This window comes from Canis lupus, chromosome 15 (assembly GCF_011100685.1).
Source record: "Canis lupus familiaris isolate Mischka breed German Shepherd chromosome 15, alternate assembly UU_Cfam_GSD_1.0, whole genome shotgun sequence".
In the NCBI taxonomy this organism is placed as follows: Eukaryota; Metazoa; Chordata; class Mammalia; order Carnivora; family Canidae; genus Canis; species Canis lupus.
In genome coordinates this window covers 15,318,087-15,339,390 of record NC_049236.1, presented here as the reverse complement: position 1 = coordinate 15,339,390, position 21,304 = coordinate 15,318,087, and the positions used below count along the sequence as shown (strand labels likewise).

Sequence of the window (21,304 nt, the reverse complement as noted above, 5' to 3'; positions counted from 1 at the left end):
CAGAATAATCACCTGGGGTTTGTGTTAAAAATGCAAATTATAGAGTTTCATCTCTAATGATTCTAGTTTTCAGTAGCTCTATAAAGACAGAACTGAGATAAAATGAGGTATACTAGGTATGAACCAAGCCTGGGCTTCTGAGTATCTTGTTACCAAGGATGGGGATGAGGGAGGATAGAAACGGTGTTCCAAAAACCAGAAATGGTCTGAATACCAATTCTGACCTTTGGGTGATTCAATTAGGATACAAAAAAGCAGGAACAGGACCCAGTCCTCTCCCAGGGGAGATGGCCTTAATTAACTGACTAGAAATGTGGAGTGATACTCCCTCTAAAAGCTCAAAGGGGTATGGAGAAAACTGAAGAATCTTCTGGGCCCAGGTGGTGCTAGTGGCAGCAGCTCTGGAAGAAATAAGGCACAGTTTATAAATATGCAGTGTACAGACTATAGAAAACTGCTGGGATAGGGCTAGGATAAGGCAAAGCCTTGAAGTTACTAACAGTAAAATTTCAACCAGAACTTCATAAGGATTTGTTTATTTGATAGGAAAGAAAGGAAGGTAAACTATGTAAATGTTTGCTGATCTACAATGAACCCAGGAGATGAGAAATGGAGCTGCCAAAATGGATGGTTGCAGAAAAAAAAAAAAAAAAAAAAAAAAGGAGTGAGTCAGTATTTGAGGCATCCAGATAACATTATTATAAGGAGTTGGTATGACTGTTGAAGGAATTAAAGTCATCTGGGAGAGCATGAATTGGCAAGAGGCCTCAAGAAGGATTTTCTAAGACATATTCATTTACTCAACCAATATTAATTGAGAGCCTACTATGTGCAGGACCTGTGCCAAATACTGGATATATAGTGTCAACAAAGCAGATACAGTTCTTATCCTTGTGGAGCTGATAGATTAGTTGGGGAAAGGGGCATTAAACAAATAATTACACATAAACAAATTTGTGTGGGAAGAAAGGTCAAAATTTTCCCTGAGAAAGTGGCATATAAGCGAACACCCTGAGGAATGAATTAGGAGTTGGCCTAGAAAAGAGTGGAGGATATACTGTGTGTACTTTTTGCTCAAAAAAGCATAAAGTCACAAATTATTGTAGTAAGTACATTTATAATAAGGGGTAGAGAGGACAGGAAAAGTATTTCAGGAAGAGGGAAGAGTCACGTGAAAATGTAAGCAAAAGCCAGACCATGTAAGGTTTTGTAGGCCATGTGAAATTTGGACTTTATCCATGACAAAATCTGTAGATATAGAAAAGTTACTTTGGATCACTGTGTGGAGAATGGACTAGAAGGGAGCAATAGTGGAAATGGAAAGATAAGTTAGAACTGTACAGTAGCAATCTAGGTGAGAGATTATAGTAGTTTGATTTAGGGTGATGGTTGTATCAAAAGTGAGAAGTGAAAAATGAAATATATTTTAGAGGTAAAATTAACAGGTCTTGTAATCAAATGCCTATGGGTTATAAATGAAAAAGTATAAGGGATGACTATAAGATTTCTATCATGATCCAGTGGGTAAATGGTGATGCTATTTATTGAACAAGTTTGGGGAGAAAGATAAATTCACATCTGGATATGTTGATCCGGGGATGTCTCTGTGATACGGAATAGTCAGCTGGATACAGGAGAAATAATCTGTGAGTCATAGTACAAGATGACATTTCAAGTCAAGGATGTAGCTGAGATTTCCTAAAGAGATCATGTAGAATAAGAACAGGAGAAAAGATTAATCTGTAAGAAATGTCAAGATTAAAGGTCAGATTGTAGAGGAGGGTAGAGCATGTAGGAATGAATGAACAAGAACACGGATAATTTTAATTAGATAAACCAGGTCTGTAGTTCATAGTCTCTCCAGCTGTGGGCTGTCTCTCACTAACTCCCAGGCAAAATCCTTAAAAAAAGTCCTTTGGTTAAAAAAAGAGAGAAAAATGTTTCTATATATGTTCATGTTAGATTATTTTTATGAAAATAAAAAGAGATGAGTATGAAACTAATTATCTTCAGTAGTGGTAAAGTGTACCCAGTCGGTGCAAATGACACATTAATGTTATAGTGTGAAATTTTCCACAGGATTGTATGAGAAATGGTAACAAGTGAAGATAAAAATAAAATAGAAAGGATGTCTTTTATAAATAATTATGGAACAAATCATCATGTGGATTGAGGCTCTAAGTTAGTTAGCATTGAGGCTGTAAAAAAGAGACCTGTCCTGAGGAAACTATTAAGCCTGTGGAACCAATTTTTCTTTCATTGTTAAACATCCTTTTTTAAATTATAAAAATAATACATGCTATTGTGTAAAATATAAAAGCACAAAGAAAATAAAATCCACCTATAATGCTACCAGTCATAGATCACTATTGTTCATATTATGGCTTATTTCCTTCCAGTCTTTGTGTACACATGTACATATACGCATATACACACACTGCTTTTAAAATTACATTGAGGGATCCCTGGGTGGCGCAGCGGTTTAGATCCACTGAGCCACCCAGGGATCCCTTATCCTTTAGTTTCCTATGATAATTTTCCTATGATTAGTTTCCTTTACAACCTGGCTTCATTAAAATAAAAAAAAAAGCATTTGTTTCAAACTTAGCTATCTTTTCTACTAGATTTTTAAGCCACTTGAAGGCAGGAAGCATGTCTGTTTTATGCCTGCAACAATCAGCACTACTGCTTGCACAAAGCAGGTACTCAAATATATACTTGTTGAACAAATAAGTGAGCATATCTTTCTCCATCCATGTACTCTTCCATCACACATAGCACATAAGCACAATGTTAACAGATGCTATTTAAAATAACCTTCATGTGGGATCCCTGGGTGGCGCAGCGGTTTGGCGCCTGCCTTTGGCCCAGGGCGTGATCCTGGAGACCCAGGATCGAATCCCATGTCGGGCTCCCGGTGCATGGAGCCTGCTTCTCCCTCTGCCTGTGTCTCTGCCCCTCTCTCTCTCTCTCTCTGTGTGACTATCATAAATAAATTTAAAAAATTTTTAAAAATAAAAAAATAAAATAACCTCATGTTATGTGGGATTCTAAAATGTTAAGAGAATTGTCATATCCATCTAATTTCATCAAATGACACAAATTATTTTAGGCTTTCTCTCACTCCTGAATATTCCAGGCTCCTGGGGACAGGATTATATGGACGAATAAAGTCCATAAACTAGATCAATATATAACTCTAACATTCTCTGTCCTTTTTTTTGCCAAAACCTTTATAAGGCAGACAATTGGACTGCTTTAAGAAACTAAGAGTTAGGGGATCCCTGGGTGGCTCAGTGGTTTGGCTCCTGCCTTTGGCCCAGGGCATGATCCTGGAGTCTCAGGATCAAATCCCGCATCAGGCTACCTGCATGGAGCCTGCTTCTCCCTCTGCCTGTGTCTCTGCCTCTCTCTGTGTGTCTCTCATGAATAAATAAAATCTTAAAAAAAAAAAAAAGAAAGAAAGAAACTAAGAGTTAAATAGTTGTTTGGATAGAATGGATTCATTAAAAATAAATGATTGCAATTGCAAAAATATCCCCCCTCCTGCAAATTTCAACCTCTAAATATGCAAAAAAGCAACAAAGTAGGTTTTTAGCAATAAAAATGTTGTATAATTACCATTCACTTGGTTGATTTCTGAGTTGGAGGAAAGAATCTCATCTGCCAGTTTCTGTGCAGTAGGAAGAACTTCAGTGTGGTGTGCCGTAATTAAATATTGAATAAACTTTTGTAACTGGTCCCTATTCATCTGGAAAAGGGTTTCTGAGATAGGAAGACGCAATTTGACTTGGTCTGGTTTACGGATCCTGTAGAGTGAGAGTGCTACCACATGAGCACAGTAGAATATGTCTTTGTTCCCACAGCCACATGTCACTGAAGTGATTTTGCATCTATCAAAACTGATTGCAACTTTGTAAGTCACTGCTGGTTCAGAAGTAGTAGCTGCCTCAGTTACTGTGCCACTGAGATGGAAGCCTAAGGAAACAAAGAAAGTGTGATTAGAGATTCTGTAGTAGGAAACTTGAAGATTTTCATTTTGCATTTCAATTAATTCAGAAACTTTTTTACTGAGTATCTTCTATCTATGTAGTAGGCTCTACCATAATAAAAGGTCAATGAAATGAAGATATAGCTCTTAAGGAATACAATATTGAGAAAAAGAGTCCTTACACTGGAGTCCACCAACCTCCTGAACTAATTATGAAAACTCTTATTTGTATATATGTACATATGTACATTTGCTCAGGGGAAGGGGTAATGGTTCAAAGCTTTCATTATAGTCTCAAAAGGTTAAAAACAAACCCCAAATAAGTTAGAACCTCTAAGGTAGATTTTAAGCTCTTTGGGGGCAAAGACAAGTCTTCAAACAACATCAGTACAATCTAGATTAAGGTAAGTGCTATAAATGCAAGAGAAACAAAAAAAAAAACGCCATGACAAGGACAAGAAAAGGCCATGGAGAATATGGACACTTCTTCCTCAAAACATACAATTTCAAAATGGTGGCCATGTGGAATACCTAAAAGGCAAGAAACCTCATAAAATACAGAAAGCACAGCTTAGTGCAATGACACTATGCAGTGTTACCCCTCTACTCACTAGCACATGGCACTGATAGTTTTGAAATGTAGGAATAATTCAGTCATTCAAATCAAAGTTTAATGAGACCTTAAGTATCAGAAGACCCCTAGGCTTAGGGATATTAGCAGAAAAAGGAAAAGAATATCAAATATTTGTAAAGCACCTATCATGTAGCAGAACTGTATTGAGTGGTTTTAATAATTTATCATAATATGAAGTTGGTATTATATTCTTTATTTTTAAAAATGTTTTTCTTTTCAAATGTTTATTTAAATTCTAGTTAACATACAGCGCAATATTGGTTTCAGGAATAGGATTTACAAAAAACACCCAGTGCTCATCATAACAAGTGCCCTCCTTAATTACCCATCACCCACCTAGCCCATTCCCTACCCACCTCCTTCCATCAATCCTCACTTCGTTCTCTATCATTAAGAGTGTCTTATCGTGTTTCTCTTTTTTTAATCTTCCCTTCTCATATCGTCATCTGTTTTGTTTCTTAAATTCCACATATGAGTGAAATCATATGGTATTTGTCTTTCTCTGAGTGACGTATTTTAACTTAGCATAACACTCTCTAGTTCCATCCACATCATTGCAAATGGCAAGATTTCATTCTTTTTGAGGTTGAGTAAATCCACTCTGTGTGTGTGTGTGTGTGTGTGTGTGTGTGTGTGTATCACATCTTCTTTATCCATTCATCTATTGATAGACATTTGGGCTCTTTCCATAGTTTGGCTATTGTGGACATTGTTGCTATTGGGGTGCATGTGCCCCTTCAAATCCCGATTTGTATCCTTTGGATAAATACCTAGTAGTGCAATTGCTGGGTTGTACGGCAGTGCTATTTTTAACTCATTAAGGAACCTCCATATTGTTTTTATTTTTTATTTATTTTTTAAAAAGATTTTATTTATTTATTCATGAGACACACAGAGAAAGAGAGAGAGAGAGAGAGAGAGGCGGAGACACAGGCAGAGGGAGAAGCAGACTCCCTGCAGGGAGCCTGATGTGGGACTCGATCCCAGGTCTCCAGGATCACACCTCAGGCTGCAGGTAGCACTAAACCGCTGCGCCACCAGGGTCACCCTCCATATTGTTTTCAGAATGGCTACACCAGTTTGCATTTCCACCAACAGTTCAAGAGGGTTCCTCTTTCTTTCCATCCTCACCAACACCTGTTGTTTCTTGTATTGTTAATTTTAGCCACTCTAATAGGTGTGAAGTGTTATCTCATTGTGGTTTTCATTTGTATTTTCCTGATGATGAATAATGCTGAAAATTTTTTTGTCTGTTAGCCACCTGTATGATGTTTGGAAAAATGTCTATTCATATCTTCTGAAGATTTTTTAAAAAAAATTTTAAATTTATTTATGATAGTCACAGAGAGAAAGAGAGGCAGAGACACAGGCAGAGGGAGAAGCAGGCTCCATGCACCGGGAGCCCAACGTGGGATTCGATCCCGGGTCTCCAGGATCGCGCCCTGGGCCAAAGGCAGGCGCCAAACCGCTGCGCCACCCAGGGATCCCTTCTGAAGATTTTTTAAACTGGATTCTTTTTTGGATGTTGAGCTTGGTAAGTTCCTTATAGATTTTAGATACTAATCCTTCTTCAGATACATCATTTGCAAATATCTTCTCCCATTCCATAGGCTGCCTTATAGTTTTGCTGATTGTTTCCTTTGCTGTGCAGCTTTTTATCTTTTTTTTTTTATCTTGATGAAGTCCCAATAGTTCATTTTTGCTTTTGTTTCCCTTACCTCCAGAGACATGTCTAGTAAGAAGTTGCTATGGCCATGGTCAAAGAGGTTGCTGCCTGTGTTCTCTAGGATGTTGACAGTTTCCTGACTCACATTTGGCCCTTTCATCCATTTTGAATTTATTTTTGTGTATAGTTAAAGAAAGTGGTCCAGTTTCATTCTTCTTCATATTGCTCTCCAGTTTTCCCAACACAATTTGTTGAGGAGACTGTATTTTTTTTCCCCATTGGGTATTCTTTCCTGCTTTGTCAAAGATTAGTTACCATATAATTGAGGGCCCATTTCTGGGTTTTCTTTTTTGTTCCATTGATCTATGTGTCTGTTTTTGTGCCAGTACAATACTGTCTTGATGACTACAGTTTTGTAACATTGCTTGAAGTCCAAAATCATGATGCTTCCAGATTTTCTTTTCTTTTTCAGGACTGCTTAGCTATCAGGGTCTTATGTGGTTCTACACAAATTTTAGGATTGTCTGTTGTATCTCTGTGAAAAATACTGGTGGTATTTTTTTTTTAATTTTTATTTATTTATGATAGTCACACACACACAGAGAGAGAGAGAGAGAGAGAGAGGCAGAGACAGAAGCAGGCTCCATGCACCGGGAGCCCGACGTGGGATTCGATCCCGGGACTCCAGGATCGCGCCCTGGGCCAAAGGCAGGCGCCAAACCGCTGCGCCACCCAGGGATCCCTACTGGTGGTATTTTGATAGGGTTTGCATTAAATGTGTAGATTCCTTTGGGTAGTATAGACATTTTGACAATGTTTTTTCTTCCGATCCATGAGCATGGAATGTTTGTTCATTTTTGTGTGTGTCTTCAACTGCTTTCCTAAGTGTTCCATAGTTTTCAGAGTACAGATGTTTTACTTCTTTGGTTAAGGTTATTCCTAGATATCTTATGGTTTTTGATGCAGTTGTAAATGGGATCAATAACTTGATTTCTTTTCCTACTGCTTCATTATGTGTATATAGAAATGCAACAGATTTCTGCATATTGATTTTATATCCTGCAACTTTGCTGAATTCACGTATGAATTCTAGCAATTTTGTGGTAGAATCTTTTGGGTTTTCTATGGGGAATATCATGTTGTCTGCAAATAGTGAATATCTGACTTCTTCCTTGCTGATTTGGATGCCTTTTATTTCTTTTTGTTGTCTGACTGCTGAGGCTAAGACTTCCAGTACTATGTTAAATAGTAATGGTGAGAGTGAACATCCTTATCTTGTTGCTGATCTTAGGGGAAAGGCTCTCAGTTTTTCCCCACTGAGGATGATGTTAGCTATGGGTTATTCAAATGTTGAGGTATGTTCCCTCTAAACTTACTTTGTTGAGAGCTTTATCACAAATGGATGTTGTACTTTGTCAAATGTCTTTACTGCATCTGTTGAAATGGTCATATGGTTTTTATTCTTTCTCTTAATATAATGTATCACATTGATTGATTTGTGAATATTGAACCATCCTTGCAACCTAGGAGGAAATCCCACTGAATTGTGGTGAATGATTTCTTTAATGTATTGTTTGATTTAGTTTGCTAGTATTTTCTTGAGGATTTTTCCATCTATGTTCATCAGATACATTGCCCTGTAGTTCTCTTTTCTAGTGGTGTCTTAGTCAGGTTTTGGTATCAGGATAATGCTGGCCTCACAGAATAAATTTGGAAGTTTTCCTTCCTTATCTATTTTTTGGAATAGTTTGAGAAGAATAGGCATTAGCTCTTCTTTAAATGCTTTTTACCTTTTAAAAAAGATTTTATTTATTTATTTTGAGAAAGAGATAACAAGGGGGAGGGGCAGAGGGAAAGGGAGAAGTAGACTCCCTGCTGACCACAGCTACCAATGTGGGGCTAGATCCCAGGACCCTAGGATCATGACCTGAGCTGAAGCCAGACGCTTAACTGACTGAGCCACCCTGGTACTCCTTAAATGTTTTATAGAATTCACCTGTGAAGCCATCTAGTCCTGGACTTTGGTTTGCTGGGAGTATTCGGATTACCAATTCAATTTCTTTGCTTGTAATCAGCCTGCTCAAGTTTTTTATTTCTTCTGTTTCACTTTTGTTAGATTATATGGTTCTGGAATCTACCCATTTCTTTTTTCTTTTTTTTTTTAATTTTTATTTATTTATGATAGTCACACAGAGAGAGAGAGAGAGAGAGGCAGAGACACAGGCAGGGGGAGAAGCAGGCTCCATGCACCGGGAGCCCGATGTGGGATTCGATCCCGGGTCTCCAGGATCACGCCCTGGGCCAAAGGCAGGCGCCAAACCGCTGCGCCACCCAGGGATCCCTGGAATCTACCCATTTCTTATAGATTGTCCAATTTGTTGGCAGGTAGTTTTTCATAATATTCTCTTACAATTTTATTTCCATGGTGTTTGTTGTTATTTCTCTTCTCTCATTTGTGCTTTCATTTATTTGGGTTTTTTCCCTTTTTCTTGATAAGTCTGACTAGAGGTTTGTCAATTTTATTGATTTTTTTTTTCCAAAGAAACAGCTCCTGGTTTCATTGCTGTGTTCTATGTTTTTTTAGTTTCTATATCATTTATTTCTGCTCTAACCTTTATTTTTTTCTTTTCTTTGGCTGGTTTTAGTTTCATTTGTTGTTGTTGTTGTTCTTTTAGTTCTTTTAGGTGTAAGGTTAGGTTCTCTATTAGAAGTTTTTCTTGCTTCCTGGGGTAGGCCTGTATTGCTATAAACTTCCCTCTTAGAACTGCTTTTGCTGTGTCCCAAAAGTTTTGAATTGTTGTTTTCATTTTCATTTGTTCCATGTACTTTTTAATTTCTTCTTTTATTTCCTGGTTGAACTATTCATTGTTCAACAGCATGTTATTCAACCTCCATGTATTTGTGGTCTTTCCAAATTTTTTCTTGTGGTTGACTTCTAGTTTCATAGCATTGTGGTCAGAAAAGATGCATGGTATGACTTCGATCCTTTTGAATTTACTGAAGCTTATTTTGTGGCCTACTATGTGATCTATTCTGGAGAATGTTCCATATGCACTTGAAAAGAATGTGTATTCTGCTATTCTGGACTGAAATGTTCTGAATATATCTGTTAAATCCATCTGGTTCACTGTGTCATTCAAAGCCATTGTTTCCTTACTGAATTTCTGTTTAGATGATCTGTCCATTGCTGTTAAGTGTGGTGTTAAAGTCCTCTACTGCTATTGTATTATTATTGATTAGTTCTTTTATGTTTGTTCTTAACTATCTTGTGTATTTGGGGGCTCCCATGTTGTGTCTATAAATATTTAGAATTGTATCTTCTTGTTGGATTGCCTTTTTTTTATGATATGGTATCCTTCTTTGACTCTTGTTACAGTCTTTGCTTTAAAGTCTATTTCATCTGATAGAAATACTGCCACTTTGGCTTCCTTTTGACATCCATTTGCATGATAGATATTTCTCTATCCCCTCACTTTCAATCTGCAGGTGTCTTTAGGTCTAAAAGGAGTCTCTTGTAGACAGTGTATAGATGGGTCTTGTTTTTTTAATCCTTTCTATCACCCTCTATCTTTTGATTGGAGCATTTAGTTCATTTATAGTCAAAGTAATTACTGATTGGGATGCCCGGGAGTGGCTCAGTAGCTTAAGTCTGACTCTTAATCTCAGCTCAGGTTTTGATCTTGGGGTCATGAATTAGGGTCCCCTCCCTGTTAGGCCCAGGATGGGAATGGAGCCTACTTAAAAAAATAATTATTGGTAGATATGTATTTATTGTTATTTTATTATTTGTTTTGCAGTTGTTCTAAAGATTTTCTCTGATGCTTTCTTGTCTTCCTCTGTTTCATGGTTTTCTGTTTTTCTTCAGTAACATATATGAATTTCTTTCTCTTTATTCTTTGCATATTTATCAGTGGCTTTTGACACATAGTTACCAGTTTGCATATAACCTCTTCCGTATATTGAAGTCTATACTAAATTGATGATCATTTAAGTTTGAACCCATTCTTTACTCTTCTCCTCCCCAGGTTTTAGGTATACACATCCTTTTGTGAGTTCCTTGACTGATTTTTTACAGAAATATTAATTTTTACTGCTTTTGTGTTTCCTACCATCATACTGTCATTTGTAAATCTTTCCTTTCTACTCAAAGAGTTCCCTTTAATATTTCTTGCAGGGCTAGTTTAGAGGTCATGAACTCCTTTAGTTTTTGTTTGTCTGGGAAACTCTTTATCTCTTCTTCTAGTCTGAATGACAGCTTTGCTGGATAGAGTATTCTTAGCTGTAAGTTCTTCCCATTCACCACTTTGACTACATCATGCTACCCTTTCTGGTTTGGAAGGTTTTTTTGTTGAAAAATCTGCTGAGATCTTTGTGGGGGTTTCCTTTGTATGTAACTGTCTTCTTTTATCTTGCTGTTTTTCATTATTATTATTTTTAAAATTTTTATTGATTTGAGAGGAGAGAGGGAGAGAGAGGCAGAGAAGGGGGAGGAACAGAGGGAGAGAAACAAGTGGACTCCATGCTGAGCATGGAGCCTGACACAGAGCTTGATTCCATGACCCTGAGACTATGACTTAGACAAAATCAAGAGTCAGACACTTAACTGATTGAGCTACCCAGGTGCCCTTATCTTGCTGCTTTTTAGCATTTTTTTATCACTATATTTTGCTAATTTAATTATAATATGTCCTTCTCCTTCTTCTTCTCCTATAATACAAATGTGTTTATGTTTGATGGAGTCACCATCATATTCTCGTTTGTAAGTGTGGATAATTGTTCTCGTTTTGGATAATTGTTTTTTCTCTCCTTCATTCAGCTTGATTACTTTCCATTACTCTGTCTTCTAGGTCATTAAGTCCTTCCCCTACTTCTTCCAGCCTGCTGTTCATTCCATCAAGCACGTTTCTCTCTGCTATGTTATTCCTTATCTCTGTGTTAAGGTTTTACTGATGTCCTCCACTCTTTTCTCAAGTTTAGTGAGTATCTTTATGATTATTACCTTAAATTATTTATCAGGCATGTTACTTATGTTTTTTTCCCCTTAGATCCTTGTCCATGACCTTATCCTGTTCTTTCATTTGGGATAAATTTTTCTGTCTTCTTATTTTGTCTAAATCTCTGTGCCTTTTTCTGTGTGTTAGGAAAATCAGCTATGTCTCCTATTCTTTAGAGTAATGGCCTTATACAGAAGAGGTCCTGTACTGCCTTGCCAAGTAGTGTACCCTGTTCCCAGTGCCTGTTTTGAGAATATCTCCAAGACTGCTTTCATTTTAGAACTACAGAAAAGAACTGCAGAGTTGAAAAGCAGCTCTTTTCCAGAACTATATTCATGGGACATGGCCAGTGGAGTTATAGAGCAGAGAGCATATTATACTGGGATTAGGCAGTCAGCATTTGCTATTAACTATGTTGTCTTAGGAGACTTTACAACTCTGAGCTTTAGCTTCCTCCTCAGTAAAGTGGGGATAATAATACTTGCCCTCTCTCAAAAGTGGTTTATAAAATTGTAAAATGTCCTATAAGCTTATTATTCATGCTTTTATGTAATTTTTGTTAATGAGTCTCTGTGTGAAGAGCATCAGAGAGAACTTCCCCAATGGCCAAGTTTTCACAGTGATTGAAAACCAGCTGCTAAAAAAGTACACTCTTAATTTCACTTAGGCTACTCAGAAGAATTTAGTACATCTATGAGAAATGACAGGTCCAAATGAAAAAGTAACTTTAAAATTTCAAATATGATAGTGATGTCAATGTAGGAAGAACTTGGGTTCTAAGCTTCTGAATCTAAAAGGTGAGTATAAACATTTCTACTTCATCAGTTCAATGTTTTGGGGCACCTGGCCTACAGAACAGTCTCTGAACCCAAATCTCTAATTCCTTTCCTGCTTAAAAATGAATAAGACTATTGATGAGATCTGGGACAGAAACAATGAGTATCTTATTAAGCTATAAGCCCCACTATGGCAGGGCTCTGTGTGTGTTCATCACTATCAAAATAAAAATCACTCTGGCTATATGAAAAAGAGATTGGACCTCAGCATCCATGTTTTTAAAATGAAAGTCTGGCTTAAAAGACCTCCAAGATTCATTCTAATGAGAATATTAATTGATTTTATAGTGACTATCACCGAATTTATTATATTTCCTAAACCAGGTTACTTTTGAGGTTTAAAGAGTATGTAATAATAGCTAACTTTCATGAGTGCCTCCTATGTGTTAGGCTCTATTCTAAGTGCTTTAAATGCCATTAAATTTTCACAATTCTTATGAATCTCATAGTAGGTATGATTTAAGTTTTATGTGCCAATTTGATTAGGCTATAGGACTCCATCATTCAATCAAATACTAATCTAGGTGTTGCTGTAGAGGTATTTTGTAGTGTAGATGTGGTTAACATATACAATCAGTTGACTTTAAATAAAGGAAATTATCCTCAATAATGTGGGTAGACCTCATCCAATCAGTTAAAAGGCCTTATGAATAAAATTAAGGTTTTTCTGGAAAAGAAGAAATTCTGCCTCAAGACTGCAGAATCAGATCCTGCTCAAGAATTTTCAAACTTCTGGCCTGCCCTACAGATTTCAGACTTGCCAGCTCCGATAATTGTGTAGACCCATTCCTTGAAATAAATCATACATACACACATGTATGTGTGTATATACATCTATCCTACTGATTCTGTTATGGAAAACTCTGATTACTACTATATTTTTTAGATTTTTATTTTATTTTATTTATTATTTTTTAATTTAATTTAATTTTTTATTTTTATTATATATTATATTTTTAGATTTTATTTTATTTTTTATTTTTTATTTTTATTTTATTTATTTAGATATAGGGGGAGAGAGAGAGAGAGAGAGAGAGAGAGAGAGAGAGGCAGAGACACAGGCAGAGGGAGTAGCAGGCTCCATGCAGGGAGCCTGATGTGGTTCTCCAGGATCAGGCCCTGGGCTGAAGGCAGCGCTAAACTGCTGAGTCATCCAGGCTGCCCTCAACATACTCTATTACACTGCACTGCCTCTGTATATAATATTGTGTTGCATGGCAATCAATACCACATTTACATAAATCACAGAACAACACAACTAGAAACATTATTAGAAAATAACTTTCAGGTTAATGAAATTCTAGAAATTCAGTTTTTATAGCATAGGAAATGGTTTGAATCCTCTTTGTTAATCTGGAATTAGAGACAAAATGTTAAGTATCAATTTAGATTCCAGTGGTCTCCACAGTAGGTCAAAGTTAAACAACTCAGAAACTTTCTACAAAATACTTTTTTTAAAAAGATTTTATTTATTCATGAGAGACACAGAAAGAGAGAGAGAGAGGCAGAGACACAGGCAGAGGCAGAAGCAGGCTCCATGCAGGGAGCCTGACGTGGGACTCGATCCCAGGACTCCAGGATCACGCCCTGGGCCGAAGGTGGCGCTAAACTGCCGAGCCACTCAGGCTGCCCTACAAAATATTTTTTAAAAGCAGTCAGACATGACTTCCTAGAGGCTTTGATAAAAGCCCATGATACTCTTGGGAACATGTTCATTTGAGTTTGGTAAATCTTTGGGCTCCAGGCCCAAATCTTTTATCTATCTATCTATCTATCTATCTATCTATCTATCTATCTATCTATCATCTATCTATCTATCTATTTGATATGCATCTTAAGTATTTATTTATTTTATTTTTTAATAAATTAATTTTTTATTGGTGTTCAATTTACCAACATACAGAATAACACCCAGTGCTCATCCCGTCAAGTGCCCACCTCAGTGCCCGTCACCCATTCATCCCCACCCCCCGCCCTCCTCCCCTTCCACCACCCCTAGTTCGTTTCCCAGAGTTAGGAGTCTTTATGTTCTGTCTCCCTTTCTGATATTTCCCACACATTTCTTCTCCCTTCCCTTATATTCCCTTTCACTATTATTTATATTCCCCAAATGAATGAGAACATACACTGTTTGTCCTTCTCCGATTGACTTACTTCATTCAGCATAATACCTTCCAGTTCCATGCACGTTGAAGCAAATGGTGGGTATTTGTCGTTTCTAATGGCTGAGGAATATTCCATTGTATACATAAACCACATCTTCTTTATCCATTCATCTTTCGATGGACACCGAGGCTCCTTCCACAGTTTGGCTATTGTGGACATTGCTGCTAGAAACATCGGGGTGCAGGTGTCCCGGCGTTTCATTGCATCTGAATCTTTGGGGTAAATCCCCAGCAGTGCAATTGCTGAGTCATAGGGCAGGTCTATTTTTAACTCTTTGAGGAACCTCCACACAGTTTTCCAGAGTGGCTGCACCAGTTCACATTCCCACCAACAGTGTAAGAGGGTTCCCTTTTTTCCGCATCCTCTCCAACATTTGTGGTTTCCTGCCTTGTTAACGTTCCCCATTCTCACTGGTGTGAGGTGGTATCTCATTGTGGTTTTGATTTGTATTTCCCTGATGGCAAGTGATGCGGAGCATTTTCTCATGTGCTTGTTGGCCATGTCTATGTCTTCCTCTGTGAGATTTCTCTTCATGTCTTTTGCCCATTTCATGATTGGATTGTTTGTTTCTTTGGTGTTGAGTTTAATAAGTTCTTTATAGATCTTGGAAACTAGCCCTTTATCTGATACGTCATTTGCAAATATCTTCTCCCATTCTGTAGGTTGTCTTTGAGTTTTGTTGACTGTATCCTTTGCTGTGCAAAAGTTTCTTATCTTGATGAAGTCCTAATAGTTCATTTTTGCTTTTGTTTCTTTTGCCTTCGTGGATGTATCTTGCAAGAAGTGGCTGTGGCTGAGTTCAAAAAGGGTGTTGCCTGTGTTCTCCTCTAGGATTTTGATGGACTCTTGTCTCACATTTAGATCTTTCATCCATTTTGAGTTTATCTTTGTGTATGGTGAAAGAGAGTGGTCTAGTTTCATTCTTCTGCATGTGGATGTCCAATTTTCCCAGCACCATTTATTGAAGAGACTGTCTTTCTTCCAATGGATAGTCTTTCCTCCTTTATCGAATATTAGTTGACCATAAAGTTCAGGGTCCACTTCTGGGTTCTCTATTCTGTTCCATTGATCTATGTGTCTGTTTTTGTGCCAGTTCCACACTGTCTTGATGACCACAGCTTTGTAGTACAACCTGAAATCTGGCATTGTGATGCCCCCAGATATGGTTTTCTTTTTTTTAAATTCCCCTGACTATTCGGGGTCTTTTCTGATTCCACACAAATCTTAAAATAATTTGTTCTAACTCTCTGAAGAAAGTCCATGGTATTTTGATAGGGATTGCATTAAAAGTGTAAATTGCCCTGGGTAACATTGACATTTTCACAATATTAATTCTGCCAATCCATGAGCATGGAATATTTTTCCATCTCTTTGTGTCTTCCTCAATTTCTTTCAGAAGTGTCTATAGTTATTAGGGTATAGATCCTTTACCTCTTTGGTTAGGTTTATTCCTAGGTATCTTATGCTTTTGGGTACAATTGTAAATGGGATTGACTCCTTAATTTCTCTTTCTTTAGTCTCATTGTTAGTGTATAGAAACGCCATTGATTTCTGGGCATTGATTTTATATCCTGCCACACTACCAAATTGCTATATGAGTTCTAGCAATCTTGGGGTGGAGGCTTTTGGGTTTTCTATGTAGAATATCATGTCATTGGTGAAGAGGGAGAGTTTGACTTCTTCTTTGCCAATTTGTCCAGGCCCAAATCTTTGGTCATGCTCCAGGCCTAAGCCCATTTGAAAGGCAGAAGTTTGTGAGTGGCTCTGTGGAAGCTTCCTTGCTCTGAGTTCTTTTTTTCCTTCATATCTCTTAGAATGTAAACTGCTTAGAATGTAAACTGAAAGCCAGTTTCACATATTTGTACTTCGTGCCTTATTGTAACCTAGTAACTTTAAGTTTAATTACTCCTGAGAATAGGTTCAGTGTAGTGTTTCTTTCCCCTTGCAAACCTAACTGCCATAAACGTGTCCATCAATAATCTGCTGATATAAACAAACATGCAGAAGCCTCAAAATCTCTACTGAATCCAGCATGTATTTACTGAATAGCCACTGTATGCTCTGAGTTTTTACTTTTTAACTCTTTAATTTGTACATTTTCAAACAAATAAGTAGAGAGCGCTTAGTGTAATGAGACCCCATGTTTCTATTACTTAGCTTTAATAATTTTCAGAGACATACACTGGTTAATCTTTACCCTTTCCCAACTCCTTCTCTATCCTCTCCAATGGATTATATTAAAGTAAATCCCAGAAATATAATTTCATTGCTATATACCTCTGTATACATTTCTAAAAAATAAGAATTTAGAATGAATAGTAATTCCTTAAAATCAAATATCCAGTGTTCAGATTGCCACAAGTGACTTTTAAAAGCCTCTCAAACAACAAACAAAAACAGGAGGTTTTGTTCAAGTCAGGATACAAAGTCTAGCCATTATATTTGGCTGATTTGTCTCTTAAGCTGTAAGTCTCTCTCCTCCTCTTACTCCCTCCACCCAATTATTTACTGAAAAATAGGAAGTTAGCTCTAGAGTGACTTGACCAGATTCAGAGTTTTGGGTAAAATTACTTCATAGGTTGGGCTGCATACTTTCTAATATTTCACATCAGGAGATACATAATGCCTCATTATTTTTCTTTTTGTGCTCTTAGGACTGATCAGTGCATTCAGGTGTTGTGAGCCTGATCCATCCATTATAAAGTTCCCTGTCAACTTTCTACCTAATAGTTTTAGTAGTCATTGATGATCATTGTCTCAATCAATTATTTCATTAGAGTGGCTTTATTTTTTATTTCAATTTTGACTCTCTCACCTTCTCTCTTAACACTCTCATCTGTAAAATGAGGAAAGAAAGAAAAAAAAATGAGGAAAGAAACATGTAAAGTGCCAAATTCAGCATCTAGAACATGGTGGGCTTTAAAAAAAATGACAGGGATCCCTGGGTGGCGCAGCAGTTTAGCGCCTGCCTTTGGCCCAGGGTGCGATCCTGGAGACCCGGGATCGAATCCCACATCGGGCTCCCGGTGCATGGAGCCTGCTTCTCCCTCTGCCTATGTCTCTGCTTCTCTCTCTCTCTCTCTCTGTGTGACTCTCATAAATAAAATAAAAAATTTAAAAAAATTAAAAAAAATTTAAAAAATGACAGAAATGACAACCACAAAAATTGCTTAGAATTCATGGGAAAAACAACTACTTTAGAGAATATCATATTTGTGATGATCCTTCAATCACATTTTTCTAAAATACAAAAACAAAATGCATATATTATGAAATCATCCTGCTTATCAAATATTCAAATGTCCAAGAACTACTGGCTTTTAAAAACTCTTTTATCAATTGTGGTCTTAGAATGATTAAGATAATGGACGGACTGGTGGGAGAAGGCATAGGCAAACACACACAGGGAAACAATCAATATACGTTTGCTTCACTAGTGGCTCCAGAAGGCCATAATGGTCAAACTCCCAATATTTCCTTCCTTCATACAGCATATATTTTTGGTGCAAAGCAGTCAGGGATGGTAGGTCTGGGAGACGAGACCTGGCTTTTTGAAGAAAACAATCAGGCAGTTGTTCCCCTGGTGGCCTTATCACTTCATACAGAAGGAGAAACAAAAACAAAAACAAAAAAACCTCAAGTGCTTTAACACTGAGCAAGCCCTGAATAATGTACCAAATACTTTCAAGGAGTTTTTGTTTCATTTTGCAAGCATTACATACTCCCCTCAAAACTATCCCTAAATCACAAAGTGAGCTTTGCCTTGAGAAAAAGAGAGATTTCATTCCAACTTTTTGTTCTGTGGCTGAGATACCTTTCCCACTTGGTCTTCACACTGATTAGAAATTTAAGAATAAAACTGTATCACAGTCCCTTCTCCATTCATATCACAATGGCTCTGATATCTCAATTTCCCTTGCCTTCAACATGTTCCAATTGCCAACTGTAGAATGGGGCAAGTCTCAAAAAGTTTGCAGAAATGGCCCCATAGGCTCCTAACTACCAAGTTATTCGCCGGTGGTCTTGCTAGAGCTTGCCATGCTTAAATATGCAGCAAGAACTCTGAGAACCTGATGATTAACAAGAATTGTTAACAATCCACGAATGGCTCATGGATTAAAAGAGTTCTTATTCTCCTGTCTTCTAAACCAAATAGTGACCCAGAGGAAATGGAAATGACTGAAATTGTTTACTTAATAATTTTATTTTCCAGAATCAAGGCTGAAGAATCTAGGGCATGGGCTGGACACCAGCTTGGACTAATCAGAAAGTACCAAAGACCAGTTTTCCATTTGTGGAAAATATAAATAAAGTTTCCCTTCCCCAAATAAGGAATCCTATGTTCTTCATGGCTTAGTTCAAAATCACCTTCATATGAAACTCTACCTGTTGCCCTAGTGCTGAATTCAATCATATTAAATGAAGGTGCTTTAACATTTATGCCAATGGAGTTTATAATCTTGTTTACAAGAGAGAGATTTTACTCAGAATCAGATATTAAGAGATACTCATTTCACAGATGAGGAACAGACTCAGAAAAGTTACACAATTTGACCCAACTTCATTGCATGATTACAGTCACAATAACAGAAATTAAAATGACCATAACTTTACATTCTGAAACATCTTGTGCTTTAAAAACTATAAAAAATAAACTAGTAAAGGATTCCTTCAAGTTAATATACTTCTTAAATACAGCCAAATTGCTTCTTTTGGTCAAAAAAGAAAATAATTTTTAATTACTAACAGTTTTTGAGTACTTACCACGTGCTAGACCCTAAGACATCCTACAAGCACGATTTCATTTAATTCTAACCATAATGTTGTGTGTTTAATACTATTATTATCTCTGTTTTTTGGTAGGTAAAGAAACCTGAGGCTTAGAGAAATTAATTAACTTGCCTAAATTTACACAGCCAGTAAGAGGCAGAGATAGGAATTGAACCTAGGTAGTCTATATTTCTATTAGAATGTGCTCAAACATCAACCTAATTTTCCTAGTTTAGGAAAATCAGAGTAATGTTTGGTATTACTTCTTAAAAGTTTTTAAAGTTTTTTTTAACACTGCAAAATCATTCTAATCCAATTTTCATCTTTTGTTTACATATACTCAGCTACTATGATAATTACCAAACTGATAGAAATATGGAATCCTAACAGAGACAAATGGTAGAGAATATGCAATATTTGGCCTCTCTGGTCAGATTTAATTTGGTAACCTATAGCATACGTCTTTCCTTCAGAGATTATAAGAAATTCAAAGAGCCAAAACACATAAAGATGTTAATCTCTCTCTCTCTCTTTTTAAAAAGTAAATCTTAAATCAAGGTCAATTCATCCATTCAACTAGTAATTATTTAACATCTACTATGTGTTAGGTACTGAGAATAAACACATGAAAAGATCAAATAATATCTGACCTTATGGCATTTATATTCTAGCTGGAAAGACAGATATTAAATGATTAAGTCCAGAAGTAATTTAACTCTAATTGTGGTAAGTGGTATGAAAGAAAAGTTACAGGATGACAGGATAGCATATAATATGAAGACCAGACCTTGTTTAGGGCAAGGGATTTCTTTGAGGAAATAACATTTTGAGCAAAATTTTATAGAATAAATAAGAATTAATTAGGTATAAAGATGGGGAATGACTAGAAGAGTGGTAAAGAGTATTCTAGGTAGCAAAAAAAAAAAAAAAGCATATATGCAGAGGTGCTGAGGTAGGAGGAAGAAAAAGGTTATACTAAGGCTAAAGGTACTAAGGATGGAGTAACATGGAATATTCAAAGAACAGAAAGAAGGCTAGCAACTGGAGAGCCAACAGGAAGAGGTAAAGTGGCAGGTGTTGAGACTGGGAGAAGCAGACAAGAGTCATGGCTCTGGGATTCATCCCAACTCCTCCCTCTGCTCTGTATTCAAGAGGTCACAAAATCCTGTGGATTCTGCTTCCTGAATATCTCTCCATTCTAGCTCCTCCCCCTAACTCTTCTAACACTGCCTCAGCTCAAGATCCTAACAATCTCCTGCCTAAATGAACTAATCTTCCTGCCTCCACAACTTATTGCCTCTACCCAACTACAACAACATGAACAGAATGTCCTTTCTAAAAAAGAAAGAAAATCATGTCATTCCTAGTAAACGGTGACTTAGTGACTTATTCCTTTTATATTCTTGCTACCTAATACAGAGTATGGCATAGAATAAACATTTATAAAAATGTTTGCTGAAATGAGTTGCTTAAAATTTTTCAAATAGCTCCTAACTGGGACGCCTGGGTGGCTCAGTGGTTGAGCATCTGTCTTTGGCTCAGGGCGTGATCCTGTAGTCCCAGGATCGAGTCCCACGTCAGGCTCCCTGCATGGAGTCTGCTTCTCCCTCTGTCTATGTCTCTGCTTCTCTCTGTGTCTCTCAGGAATAAATAAATAAAATCTTTAAAAAAAATAGTTCCTAACTGATCACAGGATAAAGTTCAAACTCTTGTAATGTGGCCTCTTTCTAGACTTGCTTCCTACCACCTCCTAACACACTAAACTATTTGCATATTCTTAACTATGCTGTTCTATTAGCCTCTATTCCTTTGGGTATATGAAGTTCCCATACCACGTGTGACCATCTCACCTTCTTATCCTTAATTCTCCACTCAAATGATACCTATTCCAGAAAGTCTTCCCTGATCCCTGATCTCTTTGAAGAATTAAATGTTTCTCCTTGAGCTCTCATTTTTAAATCAGTGGTATCTCTCTTACAGCACTTGGCATCAGTGTAATTAATAGATTGTATATTTGTCTTTTCCTTTTAGATTGTAAGCTCCTAGAAAGAAGGGTCATGTGTTTCTCATCTTTACCTTTTCATCTCAGGCACACTGAGGGCACACACATGGTACACACATGGCATACTATTAGAGCTTAGTGTTTGTTGATCTGTGAATGAATAAATGAACACTAAACTGAATCTTTAACTTACATACTCACATCCATGATTCATAGAGAATTAAGCATGTTTATAAAATTATAAA

The 21,304-nt window shown here is 37.0% G+C and overlaps 1 protein-coding gene across 1 annotated transcript in view; it reads right to left on the bottom strand.

The window, feature by feature from the left end:
- ZSWIM5 (zinc finger SWIM-type containing 5) overlaps positions 1 to 21,304 on the bottom strand; it is a 202,866-nt gene that overhangs the window by 65,903 nt on the left and 115,659 nt on the right. Inside the window, exon 2 of the mRNA XM_038558248.1 lies at positions 3,622 to 3,978. Coding sequence (XP_038414176.1) covers positions 3,622 to 3,978 — 357 coding nt within the window. The remainder of the gene's footprint in view (positions 1 to 3,621; positions 3,979 to 21,304) is intronic.